Here is a 19,628-nt window from a genome sequence, read left to right on the forward strand (position 1 = left end):
AGTCCATGCTGTGTCTTTGGATCTGCTCACCAAAAGTGTGTCCTGTGACTCCTCCAGGAATCTGGGCATTCAGCCCAGAAAAAGCGTATGCTTCCTGGCGTTCTGAGAGCAGGGCCCACCCTGCCCCCCACCCCCGGCCAGCGCACACAGGAGGGGAGGGGGAAGTGGACTCTGGCCAGAGGAAGGCAGCGGCGGTGGCGGCAGGCTTATCATCTGTGGTAGCTCACTGCCTGTGGAGCCCGGCCCAGCCCCGCCAGCAGTCCGAGCATGTGGCTGAGCCTGTCTCCAGCATCCTGACACGGAACACACTTCCAACTTACCCCAGATGCGACACTCAGCACGTGGCGCTCCAGCACACGCCCCCCCCCCCCCCCGTTACTGTAGGGCAGACGTGGGTGCGGCGCTCTTGAAGCACACACTGACCATCGTCCATTGGGTCAGCAGGCCACTGGGGCCACGTGTGTCGAAAGAGCCATCCCAAGCGCCAGGCATCTGGCCTCTCACTCATCCGCCAGGCGTGGCTTTATGAGGTGACCGGAGAGAGCTGGAGTCGCTGGCCCGTCACGTCTGCACGTTGCGTAATTTCCTAAGTGCTCGTTCTTTTCATGAGAAGGACCAAGGCTCTCTCTCTTTGCTGCTTTCCATTTTCATTTTCTTTTCCCCTTATTGAAGGGCCCAGGTACACCCTCCCTCAGGCCGGGCTGACGGCCCCAGCCACAGGTTCTCTATTATGTACTGATCACGCTTGGAGGAGGGGAGAAGAAATGATCCAAAGAAATCTCCAGCCTAGTGGCTGGAATTCTCTGGGCCCCGGCATAGGGCAGTGGCGTTCCCACCAACGCTAGTAAAATGAGAAAACAGGATCAGCCTGGAATTCCTTACTTTCTGATGTGAAGGGGCCTTTCTCTTACAAAGAATGGTGATCCTAGATGGAAATTTTATTTCAGATGCCAAAAGAAGAAGAAGAAAAAAAAAATAAGTTGGCAGTCTTGTGTCTATCTTCAGATTTGGGGGGAAGTTTATTTGACAGGCCTGCAAAATCCCCAGGCTGGGAGCCTCGGTGCTGTCTCCTCCACAGACAGGCAGCCACGGAGCCCGCGGGAGACCCTGCTGCCGCCACCGCAGCCAGTCACAGTCACGCGCGCACAGGCGCTGCCCAGGGGTATTGGCTTCCTATGGCCACAAACCGAGTGACTTCAAACAACAGGAACTCATTTGCTCCCAGTCCTGGAGGCCAGGTGTCAGGGGGCCAGGCGATGCTGGTGTGGATCCTTCTGGAGACTTGAGAGTCTGCTCTGCACCTTTCTCATCTCGGGTGGATGCCATCTTGCGATCATTGTGCGCATTGCTCTTGTGTGCCCTGTGTGTGTGTGTGTGTGTGTATCCAACCTGCCCTTTTCTTTATTTAGTCATTCATTCATTCATTCATTTCTTTGGTAGTGGTATTGTGATCTGAACTCAGGGCCTCATGCTTGCTAGTGCTTTCCCATCCCGGTGTGCACCTGAGCCACAGTGTGCTTCCCAACATTGCTGAGATCGCAGGCATGCTACCACATCTAGCTTTCCTTTGTGGAGCTGGTCAGGAACCTTAATCCTCCCCACCTCCACCTACAAAGTAGCTTAGATGACAGGCGCATGCCTCTACGTTCAGCTCTGGATTCACAAGGAGCTTTTGTGCCTGGGCTGGTCGTGAACTGTGATCCTCCCAATCCCAGCCTTGGCTAGGATATAGATGTGAGCCAACATTCCCCAGCCAACCTTCCCTCTTACAAAGATCCTAGTCATTGGATTGGGGTCTGCTGTAAATCCTGCAGGGCTTCAAATAAGCTTGCTTATACCTGACAGCCTTGTGACTTACAGTGGGTTATGTCCCGATAAGCCCACTGTCGATAGAAAATACCGGAATCCAGAAATGTATTTAATCCAGCAAGCCTGCAGCTCATCCTGGTTGCCCCTGGGTGACCAGTGGCTCCCCTCCTGGCCTCGTGGTTGCTGCCTCCCAGCGTCTCAATCTCCTTCCGTGGCGGGCCTAGGAAAAGATCAAAGTTCAACGTCGATTTCTACAGAACTCATCATAAGTCAGAGGTTATCAGTGCTTCCAGATAGAAGATCACATTCACAGGTTCTAGGCAAACATGAGTTTTATGGGGTCATGGCTCACCCAGTGCTGGGGACCTAGAGGATGAGGACAGGAGCAGCCCTGCAGGTCCTGCAGCCAGCTGGCATCCCAGTGGGGCCACACCATGAGCGCCCACCTCGAAGATGAGGCTGCACTGTGGGGGCAGGTGACCCACACACACCCCTGACTGGACCCCAAGGCTCAGGAGAAGAACAGGGCCCCAACTCCAGAGCCTCTCCATCTACACTTGCTTATGTGTCGTGCATGACTTGGCCAGCAGAATGGTCCGCACTCTGGCTTGTTTGGAACACAGGCCATCGGCTTCCTCCCGTGGCATCAGCCGGGACAGTGAAGGGTCAAGATCCGGCCCTGGCCTGGCTGCTTGGGGCAGGAGAACACCCTTCCTGCTATTGACAGAGTCCCCTGTTCCAGCAGGACTCCCCCATCAGGTGCCTCTTCTGTGGATAAAGGGCAGCCTGTGGGCAGGAAGGAGGAATCCCCGGCCTTTTTGTTCCCCAAGGCGTTCTTATCTCTTTTGGCAAAGGCTTTGTGGTTAGACATTTCCAGATTCGCATCCCAGTGCAGTGATCTTGAGCTCGTATCTGGACCCCAGCCTCTCCCAGCCCCCACCCCCACCCCCGCCTCCTGTGTAGTATGACGGACATTCAAGCCCTGCCCAAATCAGGACCCAGGGCCAAGAGATGAGTCAGAGTGTATAGCCACCTTTAGGGGGTCGTTCCCGGGCCTGGTGTGCAGGAGGTATTCATAAATACTCCCTGATAAGTCAGAGGATCCTGTGTTCCCCCCCCCCATGGTGGGCACAGGGCTCCTGAGGTGACCTGGCATCTTGGCGGGCAGCCAAGTGTGTGTGTTTGTCTCTGGGAAGAGGGAAGCTGCTGCAGTCTTTCATTCATTACACAGACCAATGAGTGACGCCATTCCTGGGGATGGTATTGTGGCAAGGGGGGTGCTATGAAGAAACAAAAAGCCATGCTCCAGCTTTGTCTCTGGATTCTGTACCGGTTTGTGCAGGTTGTCAGCCACGAGCCCATGCCGATTTTACTTCCCAAGGCTCCCTCCCATCTGCAGACCCCAATGCCACTGCCATCATGTGGGACTCTTCCCTCCAACTCAAAGCTGGGTACTGGCCTCGCCTCAGGGCCTTTGCACGTGCCGTGCCTTCTGCCTAGAGAGCCCACCCCTGCTTCTAGGCGCACAGCTGCTTCCTGTTCTGAGGAAACACTTCCACTGTCCCTAGCAGACCAACCAGACCTTCTTCTGTTTCCACACTCTGGTGTGCAATGCCATGGTCACAGGGGATTATAACTCTGGGTTGGTGACACTGTCCTCGCCAGACGAGGAGCCCATTGAGCAGACGCTGGTCCTGCCACAGGTAGGAGCCCGTCCCCGGGTGCGATGAACAAACCATTGCATGTCTCTCTGCTCCACTCCTGCCTCAGTTTCCTCACCTTTTTTTTTTTTTGGTCGGTCATGGGGCTTGAACTCTGGGCCTGGGCACTGTCCTCAGCTCTTCAGCTCAAGGTGAGCTCTCTACAACTTGAGCCACAGCGCCACTTCTGGTTTTCTGGTGGTTTATTGGAGATAAGAGTCTCACAGACTTTCCTGCCTGGGCTGGCTTTGAACCGCGATCCTCAGATCTCAGCCTGCTGGGTAGCTGGGATTACAGGCGTGAGCCACTGGTGCCTTGCTCCTCGCATTTGTAATATACAAGGTGGGTTGGTACATTCTGGCTTCCTTCATTTGTGGCAGGAAAAGGCTAGAAAAATGGCAGTGCCCACTTGAACATGTGTTTAAAGATTATTCATTGTTGACAAAACAATGTGCATGGAGCTGAAGCTAAAGTGGTTTGCTGGGTATGGGGCACACCATGCCAATTAGTGGATCCCAGTGTCTCTGAAGAGAGGGGTCTGTGGTGGCTTCTGTGCGGTCATTCTGACTGCCCTTGTGCTGCATGGCGGCATTCTGGTCTCCTGTCCCGGTTCAGAGTGGAGTTCTTCCCCTTGCTCCCGGCAGGAAATCCACATGCAGCCAGGCCCGAGACCAGCTGTGCACTACCCCCATAGAACTTGCTCCGCATTTCCATGTCTGGTGAGGACGACCCTTAGTTTCACATGCAGCAAGTCCTGCTGAGATTCAGCCCTTGCTGTACCCTCCGGCTGCCAGTGGGGTTTAACCCCTTCTTCTGCTGTCTTCCAGTTTCTTCTGCTGTACCTCAGTTTCCTTCCACTACAGAATGGACATAAGCAATATCCTCGTCTCTCTGGGGGGGCGGGGGGAGATGATGGCACAGACTGGGAATGTGTGATCTTGTGGCTGCTTCTTCATAGGTATGAGCATTCCTTATAGTAGAGATGAGAGAGGAACAGATCTGTTCAAGGCGTGCACACACGCACTCACGCAAGCTCACATACACACCATTGTTGGGAGGATTTTGCTTTGGAAGACGAGCCCAGGTGTTGGCTCAGAACTGTATTCCCTCTGGAACGGCACAGTGGAGCATCTGGGTACCGTTGAGCAGCGTGCTGACCACCCAAGCCTTTGAGCCTTCCAGGTGGCTGCTCTGAGGTCAGCCTTTGCAGGAATCCCCTGCACAGCTGGGCTGCTCGTCCATGGCCGGCAGCCTCCCTTCCACACCTCACCTCTGCCTGGCTATGAATAGATGTTTTTTTCCTCTCTTTCTTGGATGCCTGAATGGCAGGCTCCCTCCTGCAGTCCCAGAGGCCGACTTGAGTGCAAAACTCCAAAAAACGGGCATCCCGACGGAGTTGTGCGTTCCCGCTCAGACCGGCGCCTCTCGGCAGGGCTCAAAGAGCCAGGTCGATGGTCTCTGTGCCCAGGGTGCATAAAGGCTGCTGAGCTCAGAGAAGAAATCACACTTCTCTGAAAAGACAGCAGACTGGAACCGCAGCTGAGCTGAAGGAAGACGGCTCAGCAGCTCTAAAATCAAGCTGCTGGCAAGTGCAGGAGCGCTGGTAACAGTGCAAAGCCTGTTAGGACAGGAAAGATGCTAGGATCAGCCGGTGCCTGCAGCAGCAGGAGGGCTGGGTCTGTCTCTGTGGCTAGTGTGGATCGTGGCACTGTACCCCCTAGCTTCATATCCTGGTTCCCCCACTGATACCTGGCAGAGTTCCCTTCTGCAGAGGGAATAAGGTGCCTGGCTCACGGGGCTAAGGAAGTTTCAAAGCATTCAAATGTAAAGAACCCTATCTGCTATAGAGCAAGCAAATGAGAGGGTAAACTGAGGCTCAGAGAGCCAGGAACTCCTCCCTGGTTGCTCAGCTTTATGGCAGGCAGTATCTCATGATTCTGAGTCTTCTGGACACTCCCCCCTCCCCTTCTTCCCCCTTAGTCAGACGTTTTCAACACTGCCTTTCGCAGAGGAAATCGCGTGACCCTTCACCACAAGAATTCCAAGTGTACCGAGTGTCTGAGGCCGCCGGCTGGCTGGCGGGGGGCCATGCTGCTCTGCTATTCAGCCCTTACTTCTTTTCCCGTCTTCCTATTGGAGCTCAATAGGATCTCTCCCTTCCTGTCCATGCAAATAGGAAACTGAATCTCACAGCAAAGGAGTCCCTGTTGTCTGTCCCCAAGACACATGCACGCGCACACACACGTACATGCGCATGCACACACACATGACCTCACAGCCTGTTTCCCTGACATAGGCGGTCTCGCAGGGTCGTGGCCCCCCACCTGCCCAGCGGTGAGTTCCACACAGGCACTGACCAGTGCCATCCCCAACACAGCTGGCTGAGGACAGACCGGATGAGTGCTGACTGAACAAACACTGAGGACACACTCTGCCAGGAAGTAGGGCCAGCATCCCATAATTGCTGCCCACTTCTGCCTGTCCCCCCAGCTTCAAAGGTTATCTGACTCCTCTGCTTAGCCTGGGCTTTCCTCACCCCACTGTTGGAAGTACTCCAAAGCCACTCCAGGCTGAAGCACGTGGCCAGGCCAGAGAGCCCAGGGAAGACCCTCCATGTCAGCACCACGAGTGTTGGGAATGCAGTCCCTTGCCTTTTGTTGGGAATCCCAGGATCAGAAGGGAAAGGACCTGGAGTAAAGAGGCCACCACTGCAGATCAGACCCCAGAATCCTGGATTCCCTGCTCCACCCTCTTAGAGGGCCTGGCATCCAAGGGGCTGCCTGGCTGGGACTGGCAGTGCCAGGCAGGTGCCATGGTGGAGCAGAGCAGGAGGTGGGTAGCTCTGGGGCTGAGCCCCTCCTTCCTGCTCTCACTAGAACCTTCCATGGAGCCATGTGCTCCTTGCGCCCCATTTCCACAACACAAGCCTGGCGGTGCCCCTACTCTGCCCGCCTATCATGTGATTCTGCATAAGTGCAGGTGGGAATCCCATGCACCTGCCTCCCCAGGGCATTATATCCCTATCATACAAACTCTCGTACAAAGTAGATACTCAGTGAGTGCTGAATAGATTAGTGATAATATCTTTTTGTGTGCAGGGAACTGGTGTTTGACTCAGTACTTCACACTTACCACAGGCAAGTGCTCTACCCTGGAGCCATATTCCCATTCATGTTTGCTTTAGTTATTTTTCAAGTAGTCTGATGGGTCCTTTTTTGGGGGTCAGGGGGCCTGGTCTCAAATTTCCATCTTCCTGATCCCTACCTCTCCAGTCACTGACATGACAGTCGTAAGCTACCATACCTGACTGAAATGACTATTTATCAAGTGTCTACCGTATACCAAGCATCACTCAGGGATCTTGCAGCTACCCCAGGAGTTTGGGCATGTGCCTGTTGTGCAAACAAGGAGGCCAATGTCTCCAAAGTCCCATGGCAGGTGGCCGAGGAAGCCAGGTTCACATTCTCCAGCCCCTGTGTCCTTCCTAGTGCTTACAAGGGGTCACCCCCTCCCCGGAGCAGCTGCCATTTGCTGTGATGTAAATATTCCTGCTATGGCTAAACTTAAGCAGCCAGTGTGATATCAATCATCCTCAATCGCTCAAAATTTAACAAGCAGCAACCCCCTGCGCACGTCAATAGTAGCTCTTTTCAGAGGTCCCCCTACCCCAGGGCGGCCACAAAGGTAGGATCTCCAGGCTGGGTAGCAGGCTGGAGCTGAGCCCCTCAGTGGGGGTGGCCTGTGAGAACCCCCGTGCTCCCTACCAAGGCCCCAGCGGCTTCTGGGGTGTCAGTATCACACAAAGACCTGGGTGGCTGGAAGAGCCCTGAGGATGAGACGGGAAGAATCCGACACCAGCACCACGCGCGATGTTCCTGCCAAGCCCTGAGCAGAGCCCTGTAAACGCCGGGATATAACGGACAATAAAAGTCGCAGGGAAATAGTGACTCTCCCAGGACCGCTGCTGTCATCCCTGCCACTGGAGCCGTGCAGGCTCTGATCGGGAGATGCCAGCCACGTAAATATATAGGGTCTCCAGCCAGCCGCCCGCCAGGATTTATTTTATTGAGGCATGGGGGAGGGGCCGGCACTCGTTTGCCTTTGCCATCCTGGTGACTTTGTAGAATGAGGATGATGCCGGACCTCTCCCACCCTCCCAGCGGGGGAGCGGGCTCAGCCCAGGCCCTGCTTGTCCCCAGGAGAGAGGCTGGGCTCACCACGCCATGGTTCACAGTGGCGGTTGTGGAGCTCATGCTGTTGTTTACCATCGTAGTTGCCAGAGATGGCAGCACCACAGTTACTCCAGTTACTCCGTTCTCCTGTGTACTTGGGCCCTGAGAGTCCTGTGTAATGTGGTTTTAGTATTTCAGCAAACCCACAGACTGGGTCCTGTCCTGGCCCAAGTTCAGCACAGGATTTGAATTCAGAGCTCAGACTCCAGCTCCTCCGCTGCGCTGCCTGGGCACCTCTCCCTGCCTGGCCGGCCTCCTGAAGTGCCCTTGATCACCCAAGTGACTCAGCACAGCACTTAGGTCTGGTGAAGATCTTCCTCGCCGAGGGTGAGAGCACAGTGTGTGCAGGTGAGCACTCAGGCCTGCTGCCCGGTCCCTTGCCACCTCCCTAGCGAGCCTGCCCAGCAGGTCATATGATTTATTTAGGACTGTCTTTTGGACCCATTAGGGGTGCTGTGTGTGACTGACTACCCCCTGCCCCATACTCACAACTCGGTCCTGGAACCACGAGGATATATGAGCCAGACACCCACAGAGCTGTGTGTTTGACCAGAGGGCCCAGAAAGTGTTCCAAAGCCAGATACCAAACCCTCTTCCACCAACACACCCAGACATGAATGCACGCTCGGTCCTGATCCTGCGCTCAGTCAGTGCAGGGCACCCTGGGGAGGCCAGAGTTTCCCCCCCACCCCGGCCCGGCCCCCCCTGTCCTTCTCCCCCCCTCCCCCGTCCTCCTCCCATCCCCCTCTCCTGCATCCCCCCCCCTCCCCTCTGGGCCTTGTTGACACACCACCACAAGAAACCCTATCTAGGCCAGGCTGTTGGTGAGAAACTAAGGCCCAGAAACCAGGCCCTACATGCCACAGGTCCAAACAGAAGTCATTCGCTGGGAGTTAAAAACGGCTACCTGCACCCTAGCTCAGGAGAGAGACCAGAAGCAGCCCCAGAAACGAATTATGTGACTGTGGAGGGGGCAGGGCTGATGAGGGAGACGGTCACTGGATACACCCAGCTGTGCGCAGCCGATGGAGATTGTCCTGCCTGTGTGCTGTGATTCTCAGGGGCCCCACCTGGTCTGGTCTAGAACCTTCTCTGTGACCCAGGATAGAGATGCTCACCTCGCAGGATCATGGAGGCCACGGTCAGTGGCCACCTCTTCCTGCACACACCAGGGTTTTTATGTGGAGTCCAGTTCCCAGGGACAGCTGGCCTGAGTGCCCCACAACCATGATTGGGCCGGGATCTGGCATAAGCCCAGCAGTGGTGGCTGGCTGGCAGGGAAGGTGTCCTGGCAGGTGGCCGAGCCTAGATGGTGCACGCGTCCCCTGGGGCCCCCAGCTGCCATATGCCTGCATCAGTCCCTGTGGTGACCAAACTGCAGATGGGACACAGGGGCAGTTGGCACGGGGTCAAGGTGGCTGCTGTTCCGAGGGGGGAGGCAGGTGCGGCTGTGGAGAGCTCTTCTTGGGACTGGCAATGCTCTGTCCAGGCACCATGCCTTGGAGCGCTGTATCCTGTGCCAGGACTCCACCCCGGCCAGTCCTGCCCAGCATCCAGGCCACTTAGGCGCGGGTCAGGAGATGCTGTGTGCAGGAACACTGTGACATGACAGGAGATATGGCAGAGCCAGGACTCCAACCCAAGACTGACCGCTGCTGGCCAAGCTCTCCCGGCTCGCAGGCAGCTGATCCATTTGCCCTGGTACCCCAAGGAGAGAGGAAGGGCTGAGCTTTGAAAAGGACAGCAAGGACATTGGCCTCCCACACTTGCTGGGGGAGGGGAGGGGACCCCCACCAACCTCTCCCAGAACCCAGGCACACTGACTTCTAGCACCCACTATGCAGGTGCCTGACAAGGAGTTGAAGGTGGTGTGAGGTGCCAGTGACCACAGTTGATCCTGTGCCCTCCCGCCTCAGTTTCCTGGTGGTAAAATGGGGGAGGAAGACGGGGCCTCCTAGAACCCAAGCTGCTCCTGCTCCGCCATCGCTTGCACTGCCTGGTAAGCAATGGCTGCACAGCGACTGTGGGTAACTCCCTTTGCCCAGGAGTGTCAGCCGGAGCACGGTGTGCTGAGGGAGTTTCCTTTTAGTGGTGTCTGGGGAGGCCCATCGGTGACCTGCCCCTGCCTGGGCACACACAGGCCACTGGCATCGCCAGAGACTCCAGGCACCCCAAGCCTGCCCGGGCCAAACAGTCCTTCCCCAGAACCAGCCTGCCAGCCTGCCACTGCGGGCCACCGCTAGCCCTCGCTGCCATCTGTGCCCTCCCAGAGGTGCCAACGGATGACTGGAGCACACTCGAGAGACCTTGGGTGTGTCCTCGGCTCACAGGGACCCCTGACCTTCTGCTCAACTGCCTGGTGAACACAGCCAGCGAGGGCACAGCCCTGGGGCCTGGCAAGACCTCTGCCACCACCCAGGAGCAGAGCAGTAGCCGCCAGCGGGTTTCATGCAGAGTGATATGTAGACTTTGCCAGAACTCCTGGGCCAGTGGGCTGGGGGTGGGGGAGAGGGGGAAGCAGAGAAAACAGTCCTTTTCCCAGGTGGGCTGGGGTGCTGAGCCCCTGTCTGCCTGTAACAAAGTTAGGTGGAGGGTGGTCAGGGGCTCCAGTACTTAGCCTGTGTGGGGAACACTGGCCGATGAGCAGTGCTATGCTTGAGCCCTGTCAGGCTTGGAACAAATGCAGGGGCCCTCCTGTTCTGCTGTGCTAGTCTTCCCTCCCACTGCCAGCCGGGGGAGCCATGGTCTGACACGGGGTATGGGAATAGAGTTGCTGCTGCCAGAAATTTCAGCTTTGATGCCAGGCACTGGTGGCCCATGCCTGTACTCCCAGCTACTCAGGAGGCTGAGATCGGAGGAACACAGTTTGAAGTCAGCCTAGGCAGGAAAGTCTGTGTGATCTTATACCCAATTAACCACCAAAAAAAGATAGGAGTGGAGCTGTGACTCAAGTGTGCCAACCTGGAGTAAAAAAGTCCAGGGGCAGCGCCCAGGTCCTGAGTTCAAGTCCCAGGACTGGCACAAGGAAGAAGATAAAAACAGAATTTCAGCTTTGAAATCCACTTTTCCCCTTCAACTCTGGGCTCTCCTTGGTGACCTCAGATGGGCCAGTCCCAGGTCCCCGGGTCCCTGGCAGTCTGGATAGACTGCCCTTGCCCAACCCTGTCTCTGTGCCTGCTGGGCCCTGGAGGTGAATGCTTTTGGTCTCTTGCCTACAAAGGAAGGGAAAACATGATCAAGCAGAGACAACACAAAGGACTGGGGCTGTCAAGCTCTAAATGAGTCAGTGGAGGAGTCCAGGAAGACTGCCTGGAAGAGGCAGCCTAGATGGGCACTGAAGGAGGAGACGGGTTTGCCAGGAGGCTACTTACCCTAGGCAAGGGGAGCACAGGCAGCCAAGGCCTTGAGGGAAGAGCAAGTTAACTTCCCAGGAGGCCCTTGGGCAGAGGATCTGTCAGGGAACCTGGGGAACCTGGCAGAGTGAACCCCAGGCTATGCCATTTCCCAGTAACATGAACTTGACAAGTTGCTTGACTTTGCTGCCCCTCCATTTCCTCATCTGTAAAATGGGGGTGTTGTGACATTGTGGAAGCCCAGGGCCTCCCTGACAGCAATCCAGTATTCCTCTCACTGAGACACAAGGTGGAAACAGCCCCTAGGTTCTTTTCCTCTAAGAATTTGCTTACATTACCCAAGAAGGAAGAACTGAAATGTGATCGGGCCTCCTTCAACTTTTCTTAAAGGCCCCGAAGCCCTGTGGTTTGTGTTGAAGCACCTGGTGACTTGTGTGTGTCTGGTCCCCACATGACCATGGGGGTTCTGAGGTTCTGGAAGTCCCAAGAGGCCAAGGGATCCCTCTACCAGCAGTCAGAGGCGATCTGACCAGCTCTCCCTGCACCTGTTCAGGGCTAGATCTGTGTGAGGCCCTGGAGGCCTGCTCTTGGAGGCCAGCATTGGAAGCCGATGTGGTGAGCACAGTGGCAGCTTGCATCCCGAGCAGCCTGATTTGGGGGAGAAGCCCATGTAGGTGCCATCGTTTGGGGACAGGAGGAAGGGGTTCCAGTGCCTCCTGATGGCTTACAGAGTGCCACCCTGGGCACAGTGCTCCAGCTGCCCCTCCGCTCTGTGCATGAGGTCAGGGAGGCAGAGGAGGGCACGGGACTTTGCCAAGATCCCACAAGAAGTGCCAGACCTGAAACAGGCCAGAGACCGGGTCCTAGGGTCTGGACTTTGTGACTTTGCCCATTAACAGGTCATCCATGTCGCCCCCAGGTTGTCCAGAAAAGTCTGGAAGGACAGGGTACTGTGTCATTTGGTAGGGGCAGTTCTGTAGTATGAGGTGGGCCAGTGCCAGCTGGACAGAGCTCAGGACACCTTACTCGAGTGTAGGGCCTTCTGCTGTGATCTTTGGGTAGGAAGCAGCAGGTTCTGGAACCTTCTGTGGTGGGCTGGAGAAAGGATAGACCATGGAGGTGGGCAAGCAGGCAGGAGATTGCGGGGACAGGCCAAGAAGGGTTGAGGCTGGTGTGGGGGCAGGGCTCTGGGATGGTGGGGAGTCTGATGGAACTGACAGGTCTGACCAGCACCGGTGGCTCACACCTGTGATCCTCGCTACTCAGGAGGCTGAGATCTGAAGATCATGGTTCAAAGCCAGCCCGGGTAGGGAATTCCGTGAGACTCTTAAATCCAATTAACCACCTAAACTTTGGAAGGGGAGCTGTGGCTCACGTGGTAGAGTACCAGCCTTAAACACAAAAGTTTAAGGACAGTGCCTAGGCCAAGTTCAAGCCATAAGGCTGGCACAGAAAGGGGTGGGGGGAATACTGTCAGAATGGATGAAGATCGAATGTGGGCTCCAAGGAAAAGGTAGAGCTTGGATTCCTGCCGGGTCCCTGAGCAGGGCTGTGCTGTCTCTGGGGTGGAGACGGAGAAAGACTCGTTTGGGCACACCGAGCAGCGATGCTTGTGGCTGTGGCTCTGCAGAGAGGCCCCAGGCGGGAAGGGGAAAGCTGGAGGTGAGCGGGAGAGAGAGGAGAGGCCAGCCGCGGTGGCCAGCCAGCCCAGGCCACGCAGGCCCACCCTGGAGGCCTGGCTCCCCAAGGGAACCCGGGTACTCACAGCACTTCGGGGGAATGGGTGGCATCTGGTGGGGTCTACCTCAGAGATGTCGGGCTTCTGTGGTCATGTGAGTAGTGCCTGTGGCTTGTGGTGGGGGTGGGGTAGCGAGGGGACATGGGGACCAGTCCGGAAACCAGACAGCATCTGTGGCTCATTCCCTCCCGTGTGACAGGCCTCTGCCACTCTGGCCTGAGTTCTAGCTGCTTCCTGTCAAGTGATGGATGGATAATGTCTGCTAACCCCAGGGGCTGGGAAAGCCAGAGCCAGAATTCATTCGCTCATTCATTTCTTCATTCACAGGCAGTATGGATGGGCCTGGCTAACCTCTTGGGTTGCTGTGTGACCTTGGACCTGGCACTTACCCTGTCTGAACTTTCATCTCTTCCTTTGTACATGGTTCTCACCAGCCTCTTCCTGAAGCACTTGGTGTGTACCTGGCACATGTTATAGTCTAGGCTTTGCTGGATCTAATTCCCAGCCAGTCCACATGGAGGGCCTTCCTGCCTGGCCTTGGCCCTGTGCTCGGACCTGCAGGTCCATGACTCGCTTTCTCTACTTGCTCAGGCTGCCAACTGGCAGCAGGTCAAGTACCCTCTCCACTGTGTGGCATTGCTTTTGGCAGGTGGTGCTCTCCTTGGAACGCCAGCTTCTTCATCTCCAGCTCCCTCAGGAGATGTCCATTCACCCATCGGTGTCCACTGGGGCTGCAGCCGGTCCGGCCCCACCCCCTTCAGTGGCCAGACACTGTGCGCCGTGGTGGCCATCTTCTTAATGGGCATCGGGGCTTTAGCTCTAGGTGGTGTATTGGGCTGTGCCAGCCAGCCAATGGCTCCCACTACCAGGAGCCTACTGGACACGTAGAAATCGCGCTGGTTCTGATGCTGGTGTTGGCCTGCTCCCTGGGGAGAGCGGCCCTGGGGCTGGGGCGCTTTCCTCAGAGAAGCCGGGTGAGGTGCCGCATGCTTCTCTGGGGGCCACCCGCACTACCGCGTCCTGCGAGGCCTCACCGCCACCGGGGCAGCCGCCGCCTCTGCGGACAGAGGGAGAACGTGCCTGTGCTCAAAGTCTGCGGGTGCTGGAGGAGCCGAGAATGAGTGTGCCCACAGAGGCACACAGGCACACGCCGGTGTACACACACACGGGCACTAACAGCTACACACGCAGGCATACACGCATGCAAGTACACACAGTGTGCGCACACATGCACACACACAGGTGCAGCCGGGGTCATGGCCAGACCCCCTCCTGGTGTCTTGGCTCACTTTCAGACCCCATATGGTTGACATTTGGCAAGAGAAAAAGGAGAAGCCTCCATTGAGATGAAGTGTCTGAAAACTGGAGGAAGCTGTGGCCCAGGACAGGGAAAAGCCCCTTGGAACCTCAGAGGCCAACACAACATGGCAGCCAGACCCTGGGATTTAAAGCCTGCCTTGATAAGAGCCTTGTAGATAGGCAGAGGGTGCAGTCCAGGGGCCGGCCCCCAGGACTCATGAAGGGGTCTGAGGTGGTCTGTAGGGCTGACCTTGGGCATGTAGCGGCTGTGGGACCCAGGACAGGTCCCTGTCCCGCTTCGCCTCCATTCCTGTGCTGCCACAGAAGGCCATCTCCCCTCCATTGCTCAGTAAGATCAGCCATGCCGGCTCCCGCATACCAGGCGGCCCTGGGCAGCTTGCGTCTGCTCGACTGCGTACTCTGGTCAGTGGTCCTCGGAGGAGGATCTCACCTCTAGCCCTGCTTCCCAGCCTACAGCCCAGGCGGTCCAGCCACTCCCAGTCCAGCCCTTGGTCCAGCAGAGCCACTGAGAGCCCCGTGGGGGTGGGGGTGGGGCACACCACAGCGCCTGGGCTCACGCAGGAGAAAGGCTCTCTTTGAGGTGACATTTGGGACGGCCTGTGGCTCTGGGTCACATTCCACAGATGTTTCGCCCCTGACTCCGGCTTGGCAGCCATGGCCTCATTGTTCTGCAGCTTGGCAGGAGTCACAGATCCCAGGGACAAGCAGCTCCCCGTGTTACCCCCGGGGCCTGCATGCAAGCCTTCCTTTGTGTCCCCCCCCCCCCCCCGCACATCTGCCCCTCCAACTACCCTTGGCCTTCCTAATTCTGAATCCCATGACATGCATAGTCCACTAGAAATTTCTGGTATAAGGAACTTTGGTTTCCACTGGGATATAACAACAACAACAAAAAATACCCCCCAAATCCAAACTCCGGAAGAGCCCCCAGGAGACAGCAAAGACCTGTCCTGGCATATAGACAAATGGTATTGCACCTCCTCTTCCTGGGCCTTAGTTTCTCTACCTGTGAAATGTGTCTCTGAGGATAAGCAGGAAAGCCCTGGCTCACTGACAAGGCCCACACCCTGGGGAGCCTCACACCCCAGGATGCCCCATGCCCTGGGAAGCCCCACACTACCATAGGCCCTAGGTAGGGCTTGGTGCAAACTACTGTGTTAGATGGCCGCCAGGGGCGGGGTGACCATTCATGAATGTCTGTGAGCCTCCTGCCCAGTGGGATTGGCCTAGGGCAGTCTAAAACCCTTGGGATTGGAGCTGGGCAGGGCAGGGTGACAGCAAGGGAGTCCAGGGGTGGTTGCTGGCACCGTTTCTCTGTGGGCAGCCAGGACAGATGGGCAGGTTGAGCCTCTGGGCCGACTCAGGAGCATTTGCAGATAAAGATAGAACCTTCTGAAGACAGGTCTCCATCCTCTCCCTGGAGGTCTCCCTAAGGGCAGAGGATGTGAACATGTCACCCTGAGGGGTCTGGGGTGCAGCCCGCAGCAGCTGCCGAGCCCCACAGGAGCCTCCGGTTTCATGTTCAAATTCATGCGCATTTTACATTCTCACCCTCTCGTGGTGCCTTGCTGTTGCTTGCTCCCCACACCCGCCTCCCCCACCGTGTCAGGGCCTGCAGAAGGGGCCGTGTGTGTGTGTGTGTGTGTGTGTGTGTGTGTGTGTGTGTGTGTGTGTGTGTGTGTGTGTATTTATCCTGAGGCTCTTCATACCCCACCTCCTCCACCGCAGTACCCTAGGGGTGCACACTCCAGCACAGTGCTCAGCCAGATGGTGGAAGCCGCCGAAGGCACCCGGCCCCATCTGTACTCCAGGACCAGGGTGGGGGGAGCGCTGGGCCCTGGGACACCCAGCCAGGAGGCAAGAGGTGCGCAGAGGCCGGGGCTGTGGGGAGGGGAGAGCAGGCTGCCTGGCACCATACCCCCCACCAGACAGATCTAGACCACTCCGTGGTCTACCCAAATGTCTACAACAGGGGGAGCCAAATGGCGTGTCTGTGTCCAAGGTGGGCAGTGTCACAGGCAGGAGACTGCGTGGGTGGTGCTTAGCAAGACTGGGGCTCACACTTCTGGGGTGCTCCGCCAGCGGGGCCCGCACCCCCGGCTCGTGCATCCTACCGTCCCCAGCTGTTCCCTTGTGGCCTGTGACTTTGTGGCCCAGAGTAGCTTTCCACCAACACAACCACAAAGCGAGGAGAGGGCTGCCCAGGGGCACTGCAGAGGCGGGGTGCCCGGAGGATACAGCTGGAGAGCCCCAAGATTGAGTCCAATGGGATTCCAGGGTTGGTGGGCCTCACTTCTCACACCAAGAAATAGCATAGACGTCGCTGGCATCTGGGAGGTGCCCTCCGCCCCGCAAAGTGGAGCTGGAAATAGACTCCCAAAGGGAGCCGAGTGATGTCCAGCCTGGTCTCCAGTGAGCCTGGCTGTGCCGTGCAGCAGTGCTGATCCGTGCGGAACCCCTGGGTCAAGGCCGGTGCGGGGCCACTGGATCAGGACACAGAGTGGGCCCGAATGTTGCTGAGTCCTGTGTGTGGTAGGGGTACCATGAGAGCCTCACTAGAGCCAAGCTGGCGCAGGCTCTGTGCCCTTGAACCTCTGGAAGTCAGAACTCTGGACTCCCAGGAGCCCAGTCCTGGAGCATCCAAAGGCCCCACACCTGCCTGGAGGTGCACACAGTACCCTGGACATGGCCTGGCCTTCTGCTGACACTTAGTTCTTGTCCCTGACCAGCCAGGCTGATGGCTTGAGTTCAGGTGGGGTGACAATGGGGACAGTAGGCCAGCCCCTGGCCAGTAGACTGTAGGAAGAGCAAGGCTGTGGAGTCCAGCACACACAGGGGCGAGCCTGCTACCTTCCTTGCTGGCCAGGGTCAGCCAATCAACTTGCCTTTGGGAATCTCCATCCCAGTGGACCGATTCTTGCAATAGGCTGACCCCCGGTGAGGGCAGGGAGTTGCCTGAGCGCAGGTCCCGCTGAGCTGGGCAACTCTGTCCCCGCTGCTCCCACACCTGAGTGACAGGAGGAGGCTGTGAACAGGCCCTGTTTTCTGTTGCAGCCCGTGCCCTGGGGAGGCTGGCATGCAGCATGGCAGGACAGCCCAGTCACCTGCCCCAAGGAGGGAGCCCCAGCAACCTCTGCCACACACCGGCGCCTGCGCACCCTTCAGACGCACAGGTAAGGCCTTTTCCTTGTCCACAGGGCATTGAGAGTCTGCCTGGAGCTTGGCCGTGGTCTGTCCTTAGCTTCATGGAAAAGATAAGGAGCCCCTGGAGCCTCAGCAAGGCCCTGACATGACCTAGGGAGCCAGAGAGGCGCCTTTAGGAAGTGGCAGAGGAGGACAAGACAGCTTGGCCAGGCGGCTACCTCCTTTAGGGTCTTGTGAGCAGTCTCAAATGATGAAAAGTTCTTGCTAAAAGTTTGCTTTGGCGCTGGGCGCCAGTGGCTCACACCTGTAGTTCCAGCTTTTCCAGGCTGAGATTTGAGGAGTGCAATTCAAAGCCAGCCTAGGCAGGGAAGTCCATAAGATTCTTGTCGCTAATTAAAATATCAAAGAGATGGAAGTGATAGAAGGCTAGCCTTGAGCAAAGAAAAGCTCCGTCCGTGCCTAGGCGGAGTTCAAGCTCCAGGACTGGCGCATGCGTACTCTTGCACACACACAGTTAGTTTTTTTGTCCCAAGATTGTGAGACGTAAGTGGAGATGCAGAGATACCCATGTTCCAGCCGTGGAAGGTTTATCATAGCTTCTGACTTCCTAGATCCTGTTGTAGGATTTCCGGGTCAGCGTGTTTCGGTTGCACAAGTTTCACACAGCACAGAGGTACTAGCAGAAGAGGCAGGAATGTCTGAAAACCTGTGTTTTCACTCAATGGCTGTGCTCCTTGGGGTGGGGAAGAGCATTGCTGTAGATTCACCCAGAGGTGACAGGAACTAGCAGCGACGGACATCTGTCTGCGCATGCGCACGCGCGCGCAGGGCCTGTGGATGTGTGTGCTATTTGGATTCTCCATCTCGGATACTGGCTGGGACACAGGCGCCCATCACCAGGTAGAATTTAGGGAAACCCAAGAGCACCACTGGCCCAGGTCTTCCCCAGACATGGTGCTGACGGCGAGGACAGGGTGGCCTGCCTGGGTAATGCAGCCATTTGTCATATTAAGTCATTCACTAACAATTGAATCCCCCCTTGATTAATCTCCCAGAATTAGCCAGTTGCATTTCGAGCAATTAGGGTTAATTACAGCCTCATTTGGCAGAAGAGAGAGGCCCATAATTATTTCTCGCACAAGGCGAGGGGGCGGCGGGCCGCGGGGGCCGCAGTGTCCTCAGCATCCCGTGGCACATGTTGGAGTAGTAATGACACGGTTAAGTTAATTAGGCCCGATTACTCAGACCAGGCTGCTGCGGGCAGCGGCTGTCAGGCGCGGACACCCCCCGTCCCACCAGCACCTGGCCAGGTTTGCAGAATCAGAGCACACAGGCCCCGCTGCGTCTCGGAGGCAGGGGCAGGAATGGAGGCTGGGCAGGCTTCTCCTTCCTGACAGATGAGTGAATTAAAGCCTGTCTGAAGAGACATGGCAGCCAGACCCTGCCTAGGGATGTGCCTGGCATTTCCTCTGGTGCCCTTGTGGGGCTGAAGGCACCCTTACAGGCCAGATCCCTTCCCACTGCCACCCCTTGCCAGCCAGCTGAAGTTGGGGACATGACCACTCTGCGCCTTGGCTTTCTCACCTGGAAAATAGGATGGATAATGGTACCTCCCTCATGAGATGGCTGTGAAAACAGAATGAGACTGTTGGGGCCAAACGTTGTGGGCATTTACTTGGGTGGTACTAGGGTTTGAATCAGGACCTTAACGACTTGAGCTGTGCTCCCCAGCCCTTTTAGCTTGAATTCTTATATGTGTGTGCAGGTCCTGGGGCTTGAACTCAGGGCCTGGGTACTTTCCCTGAGCTTTGTCACTCAAAGGTAGCCCTCTGCTACTTGAGCCACACCTCCACGTCCAGCTTTTTGGTGGTTAATTGAAGATAAGAGTCTCATGGATTTACCTGCCTGGCCTGGCCTTGAACTGTGATCCTCAGATCTCAGCCTCTTGAGTAGCGAGGATTACAGTTCTGAGCCACTAGTACCAAGCAGCTTTATAGGGTCGTAGGATTCTTCTAAGCTGGGCTTACAGGAAAGTACCAACATGTCTGGCTTGTTTTGTTGAGATGGAGTTTTCCTTTTTGTTCCAGGTTTTCTTACGCAGTGATAGTTCTGATCTCTACCTCTGGTATAGCTTGTATTATAGATGTGAACCATCACACTTGGCTCCATTTTTTTAAAATTTTAAATATCATTGCAGTTTTCACAGTTAAAACCCGCTACCCAAGGTAGAAAGTACAGAAATGACCAACAGTGCAGCTGTGGCGTTTGCTTACCTTCTAGGCCCGCACCATGCTCCCTGCCAGCGGCTCTCTTACTCAGAGCCGTTGGGCCA

General features: G+C 56.6%; 1 protein-coding gene across 1 annotated transcript in view; it reads left to right on the top strand.

Moving 5' to 3' along the window:
• Nek6 (NIMA related kinase 6) overlaps window positions 1-19,628 on the top strand; it is a 67,599-nt gene that overhangs the window by 18,992 nt on the left and 28,979 nt on the right. Inside the window, exon 2 of the mRNA XM_070013361.1 lies at window positions 17,207-17,325. Within this exon, the coding sequence (XP_069869462.1) occupies window positions 17,236-17,325 (90 nt within the window). The 5' untranslated portion in view covers window positions 17,207-17,235. The remainder of the gene's footprint in view (window positions 1-17,206; window positions 17,326-19,628) is intronic.

Source organism: Dipodomys merriami, unplaced genomic scaffold, assembly GCF_024711535.1.
Source record: "Dipodomys merriami isolate MVZ:Mamm:240054 unplaced genomic scaffold, mDipMer1.0.p SCAF_11, whole genome shotgun sequence".
NCBI classification, from domain to species: domain Eukaryota; kingdom Metazoa; phylum Chordata; class Mammalia; order Rodentia; family Heteromyidae; genus Dipodomys; species Dipodomys merriami.